Raw genomic sequence first — 5,756 nt, 5'->3', positions numbered from 1 at the left:
TGCAAACCAGGTCCCTAAACTTTATCAACCAATATTTAATGGATGGAATAAAGTCCACTCTTCTAAATAGAGGGATCACCTTCAACAGATGTGCAGATGCTGTTTGCCATCACTACTTTATGTATATAGCACCAGGTAACAGTTAGGTGGAGCGTCTGCACAGCAAAGTCAGACTTTCTGTTGTCATTGCTACTTACAGCTGCTGACAGCATGAAACACAACATGCTGGAATCAGCAGCTGTGCCACCACACTGCACGGTCAGCTTCCAGCTTCATCTAGTCATGAACACCGATGTTTGATAAAAGCACGAGCCACACTGGTACACATTCATGCTCCTCGGCCCACGAGATTAAAATAGAGGTTCTGCCCTTTTATTTGCTCTCGACATCGCGTTTTATTAACGAGGGGTCACAGCTCACTCGAACGAGTTCTCAGAGTTTATTGTTAGACTCAGAGTTTAGACTCAGAGTTTAGACTCAGAGTTTAGTCTCAGAGTTTAGTCTCAGAGTTTAGTCTCAGAGTTTAGACTCAGAGTTTAGTCTCAGAGTTTAGTCTCAGAGTTTAGTCTCAGAGTTTAGTCTCAGAGTTTAGACTCAGTTTAGACTCAGAGTTTAGACTCAGAGTTTAGACTCAGAGTTTAGTCTCAGAGTTTAGACTCAGTTTAGACTCAGAGTTTAGTCTCAGAGTTTAGTCTCAGAGTTTAGACTCAGAGTTTAGACTCAGAGTTTAGTCTCAGAGTTTAGACTCAGTTTAGACTCAGAGTTTAGTCTCAGAGTTTAGACTCAGAGTTTAGTCTCAGAGTTTAGACTCAGTTTAGACTCAGAGTTTAGTCTCAGAGTTTAGACTCAGAGTTTAGACTCAGAGTTTAGACTCAGTTTAGACTCAGAGTTTAGTCTCAGAGTTTAGACTCAGTTTAGACTCAGAGTTTAGTCTCAGAGTTTAGACTCAGAGTTTAGACTCAGGGTTTAGTCTCAGGGTTTAGACTCAGAGTTTAGTCTCAGAGTTTAGACTCAGAGTTTAGTCTCAGAGTTTAGACTCAGAGTTTAGACTCAGAGTTTAGACTCAGTTTAGACTCAGAGTTTAGACTCAGTTTAGACTCAGAGTTTAGACTCAGAGTTTAGACTCAGAGTTTAGACTCAGAGTTTAGACTCAGAGTTTAGACTCAGAGTTTAGTCTCAGAGTTTAGACTCTGAGCTTATTGTTAGTCTCAGAGTTTAGACTCAGAGTTTAGTCTCAGGGTTTAGACTCAGGGTTTAGACTCTGAGCTTAGACTATCAGAAACTCACCTGTGTGACCGTGTCTCACTGTCAAACCACCAACATGAAGACAGTGTGGGGTAGACCAACCGTAGAACTGATTTAGGACAAACATTTACAAACATTTACTCTGAACGTCATCATGACATCACCTCATCTACGCTCAAGCTACCATCTTTAAATGTTCACCATTCAGAGTCCAGAGTGTGTCACATGCTGCTACAGCGTTCATGCTACAGGCCGCACTGAGACTGTTGCCGGTGTCTGCGGACGCTACACATCTGGCTGAAGGACTGGCCGCAGCGCGAGCAGCTGTAGGGTTTCTCCTGCGTGTGAACCGTACGGTGCCTCTTCAGATGGCTCGATGAGATGAAACTCTTCCCGCACAGTGTGCACCGATAACGCCTCTCACCGGTGTGGATGAGGAGGTGAACCCGCAGGTTGTTGGGCTGGGCAAAGCCCTTCCCACAGTGAGGGCAAGTGTAAGGTCTTTCCCCGGTGTGCACCCGCTGGTGCAACTCCAGGCCGGCGGTGCTGGGGAACACACGTCCGCACACGGCGCACGCCACCGGCTCCTTTGCGGCGGCGGTGCTGCTCCTGTAAGGCCGCCTCTGGCTGCTGGCAGTGCCAGTGGGAGCTGTCGGAGGAGGGGGAGGGGGCGGAGGTGGAGGGGGTGCAGCCACTACGGCGGCGGCAGCAGCAGCCATGTCGAAGGAGGCAGCAAAAGCAGCCATCTCGTGAGCGCCGCCTGTAAAGAGCATAGTCGGGGGGCCGTCGAGACTTTCTCCACCTCCCTGTGAGGGGAAGGAGGCAGAAGGGTGCCCGCTGTCCGAGTTCCCCAAACCCAGCTGTGCTACGGCATAGGCTGCTCCCAGGTGGCTGACACGCTCCTGCATCCAGGCCAGATCCAGGCCCAGGCTGTTGAGGCGGTCGCAGCTCGACTCATCAGAGGCTATAGTGGCCGACAGCTGAGAGGGATGAAGCTCATCTTCTGTGAGCTCATCTGTCTGGACCTCCGGCTTCAGAGCCATATCAGGTAGGCTCCCCGAAGGGTCCCTGCGAGCCGCTTCGGAGGCCAGGACCCCCTCGGTGTTGCCTACGGGCTTAGCAGCCTTACGTTTTGCTCGAGGCCTGCAGGTCAGGTCCATGGTGGCATCAGCGGGAGAGGAGGACAGCTGTGATGTGGAGGATGTGAGGCTGCTGACGCTGGTGTCGAGGACAGTGTCAGCAGGGGGGCTTTCCTCGCTGGGCTCCAAAGCTGTAGGACAGACAGTAACAGTGAAACCATGTGAGCAGCCAACAAAACACTGATGTAACTGTGTGGGGGCCACACTCACCTGCAGAGAGGCCACACTCCGCCCTTATGTTAACCTCCACCTTCAGGTCCAAGTTGCAGTCATCTCTCTCCTCTTTTTCCTGCTTCACCAGCGTCAACATCTTGGCTTCCTCCTGCTGAGAAAAGACAAACGAGCCCAACAGTTTCAGCTACTGCATCAATCGTTTCTGTCCCACACAGCAGCAGGAGTAGTGTGTTTCAGTAGGGAGCAGATTTTGTGTCTGTGGTGCACACAGTGGGGATAGGTTGTCATAGCAACCAAGAACAACAATGTGAGAGGAACCAGCTTCCAGTTTGGATTCAGGAGACAGACACTATCTCTACTTTCAAGATTAGGCTTCAAACTTTCCTTTTTGCTAAAGCATATAGTTAGTGCTGGACCAGGTGACCCTGAATCCTCCCTTAGTGATGCTGTGATAGGCTGCCGGGGATTCCCATGATGCACTGGGTGTTTCTTCTTCACTCACTATGTGTTAACAGACCTCTCTGCACTGAATCCTTAGTTGTTATCCATCTCTGTCTCTCTTCCACAGCATGTCTTCATCCTGTCTTCCTCCCCTCACCTCTAACTGGTCTCAGGTGGTGGCTCCACCCTGAGCCTGTTAAAAGGGAGTTCTTCCTTCCCACTGTTGCCAAAGTGCTCGCTCATTGTTGTGATTTCTCTGTATCATTGTAGAGTCGACCTCACAGTATAAAGCACCTTGAGGTGACTGTTGCTGTGATTTGGAGCTGTATCAATAAAGCTGACTTTGAACCCAAACCATGAACTTTTTCTGATTCAGTTTATGTTGTATTCCCAACTCCAACCGTTCCTTCTTTAGGGCCTAAACCAACAGAACCCTTTAAAGATCCTGAACCTGACAAAGTAATGTTTTAGAGTGAAGAACATGTGAAACATGATAGAGGGTGGACTCAGACATATCTGAGTCCAACCTTAGGATGTGGACCTTTTCTCTTTGTCACACGGTCTCAGATCAACACTGACGAAAATAATGTTGGATTCTTGTATTAACAAAAAAAGACTGATCTTTGGATTTGAGGTTCACAAAGTGCAGAGAGCTGAGGTTATATAAGGTACCAGCCTAGTGCACGATTCATCTTTACCTTTGAAACGGGATGAAAGGGTTTGCCTTCAGAAAGAGCCAGAGGAGGGAGTGCCGGGGGCTGATGGTCATCAGGTCCTGAAAAATAACACAGGACATTGAACATGTGCTCGCCCACGTGTTTCAGCTGTGTGTCACGCAGCCACATTATCAGACACACATCCCCATATCTGATGTCTATGAGCTGTACCGTGTGGCAGCAGAAACTCGTCACACCTGCCAGTGTTTCCACTCGTCTCCAGTTCTGCTGAGCCTGTGTGAGCAGTGCTTCCTGTTCTTCTGTAGCACATCCTGCACACCTCGGTTGTAACGAGCTCTGATTTGCTCTAACATCAACTACACCTTTTCACTGAGCTCACTGGATATTGTGCCTTTTGCTGAACTCCACAGGTGGCTGTGCAGGAAGAGCCCAGCAGATCAGCAGGTGCATGTTACACCAACCAGCATTGGAGGACACCTGAAGGTTTGCTGGGACAAATCATGCGAGCCATCTTTTACCATGCTCTTCATGGGAGCCTGGACGAATTTCTCAGACTAGCACACGGGGCTGGGTGCAGCAGTATAATCATTACTGAGCTCACAGCTGGATGGTTGTGCAGGGTGTCCCGCTCCCCTACCTTTGGGCGGCCTAAGATGCGCCGTGTGATGCTCCTCGCGCTGACTCCGTCTCCTCATCCTCCTCTCGCAGCTCCGCATCTTCACGTCCATGTCTCGCAGCCTCTGCCGCAGGGCTCGGTTCTCCTTCTCGCTCTTCTCCCGCTCCTGCTCCATCTGAGAGCGCAGCGCCGCGTAGCCGTCGTCCACCAGTTTGCAAATTTCGGCCACCGCCGAGTTGGCCAGCATCTCTATGATGGAGGCGATCTGCGCCTGGAAGCCGACGCAGTCCGCCATCGTGGCCCGCGCTGTCGGAGTGCACGGACAGATGCGCGCGGCAGACGCTGCGGTGCACGGGCGTCAGGAGATCCGCGCACTGATGTGTGGCCGAAGACATGCACAGGCTCGGCGTCGGCCTCCCGGGCGCTCCGAGCGCTATAGCGCCGTCAGGTGGGAGTCGCCTGCTGATGACGTCAGTTTGTTGTTTAGTATCATGTCGCAGGCTGCCGCCCCACACGTGACAGCATTCAGGTCACAAAAATAATCACCTGTGTGTCTGTGTGTGTGTGCGTGTGTGTGTCTGTCTGTGTGTCTGTGTGTGTGTGTGTGTGTGTGTGTGTCTGTCTGTGTGTCTGTGTGTGTGTGTTAAAGACACAGGCCTTAATCATCAGGCAGTCTGAGGTCTAAATCCTGACAGGAAGTGTTACCATGGCACTCCTGTGCTGTGGAGGGGCTGTGATGGCTCGTCACACACACGCGGGTCACCTCTGCAGCGTCTCGTGCTGCTACACAAGTCTGCCATCTGTAATCCAGTTTGAGATCCTTCCCAGACGCCTTAACGCCCTCTCACCTCGTGGGCCATCTGACCTGAGGAAATGATAGGGTGGGGCCAGGTTTCACAGTGGGTTCACCTGAAACCTTGGCTGTATCCCAATTCAGGGTCTGCAGCCTTAAAGGTATTTTAAGGCTGATTATATGGGCTCAAAATGCGGTCATAAATATTTTGTACTTGTAAATCAGTTTTGTATGTGTAAAAAAGATTTGTATGCAGTAGCGGTTTTTGATACGGGCGACACGGGCATCGGCAAAAAAATATAAATAAAAAAATGCTCGTACTCATGCTGCCCCGACGTCAGCCAGCGCATAGTGGGAATGGTACAGGCACCGATCGGCTTTCTATCGCCCATTTGCTGGGAGTAAGGGCGCCCTCCGTTTGCGAGGTGCGCCTGCTGCTTGCGGCGCAGAGAGGAGAGGCCGGGGCGGCGGGGGATTCTCTGGTGGCTGGAGCAGCATCTAATAACCAACTCGCAAAATAAAACAAAATAAAAACAAACACGAAAACACCAGACATCATGATACAGACTTATAATTTGCACCGATGTTTTTCCTCGGTGCGCCTGCTCGCTGCTGAAGTCAAAGTAAATTTTATAATCTCCGCTACATACAGTCCAGTATGTAGAGAGACG

At 50.5% G+C, this 5,756-nt stretch overlaps 1 protein-coding gene across 2 annotated transcripts; it reads right to left on the bottom strand.

Annotated features, from left to right (window-relative positions):
• Window positions 1-1,280: 1,280 nt before the first annotated feature.
• Window positions 1,281-4,739, bottom strand: LOC102790736 (uncharacterized). 2 transcript variants are annotated; one of them, XM_006808690.3, is made up of 4 exons: window positions 4,314-4,739; window positions 3,698-3,774; window positions 2,595-2,709; window positions 1,281-2,515 (listed from the first exon to the last, which is right to left on the bottom strand). In XM_006808690.3, the coding sequence occupies exons 1-4, from the start codon at window positions 4,585-4,587 to the stop codon at window positions 1,491-1,493; spliced, it is 1,491 nt and encodes a 496-aa protein (XP_006808753.2). In that variant the 5' UTR covers window positions 4,588-4,739; the 3' UTR covers window positions 1,281-1,490. The 2 variants fall into 2 exon arrangements, with proteins under 2 accessions (XP_006808753.2, XP_035771682.2); XM_035915789.2 differs by having other exon boundaries at window positions 2,595-2,706.
• Between the last annotated feature and the right edge of the window lie 1,017 nt (window positions 4,740-5,756).

Source organism: Neolamprologus brichardi, chromosome 9, assembly GCF_056152115.1.
Source record: "Neolamprologus brichardi isolate AB-2024 chromosome 9, ASM5615211v1, whole genome shotgun sequence".
NCBI classification, from domain to species: Eukaryota; Metazoa; Chordata; class Actinopteri; order Cichliformes; family Cichlidae; genus Neolamprologus; species Neolamprologus brichardi.
Note: the sequence above shows the minus strand (reverse complement) of the source record. Positions and strands in the feature narration are given on the sequence as shown.

Excerpts from the sequence above, each read along its gene's own strand:
- LOC102790736 (XM_006808690.3), bottom strand. The coding sequence starts at position 4,587 with ATGGCGGACTGCGTCGGCTTCCAGGCGCAGATCGCCTCCATCATAGAG. Across the intron at positions 3,775-4,313 it reads GCATCTTAGGCCGCCCAAAG|GACCTGATGACCATCAGCCC; the intron begins GTAGGGGAGCGG and ends GTTATTTTTCAG. Across the intron at positions 2,516-2,594 it reads GGAGTGTGGCCTCTCTGCAG|CTTTGGAGCCCAGCGAGGAA; the intron begins GTGAGTGTGGCC and ends TCTGTCCTACAG.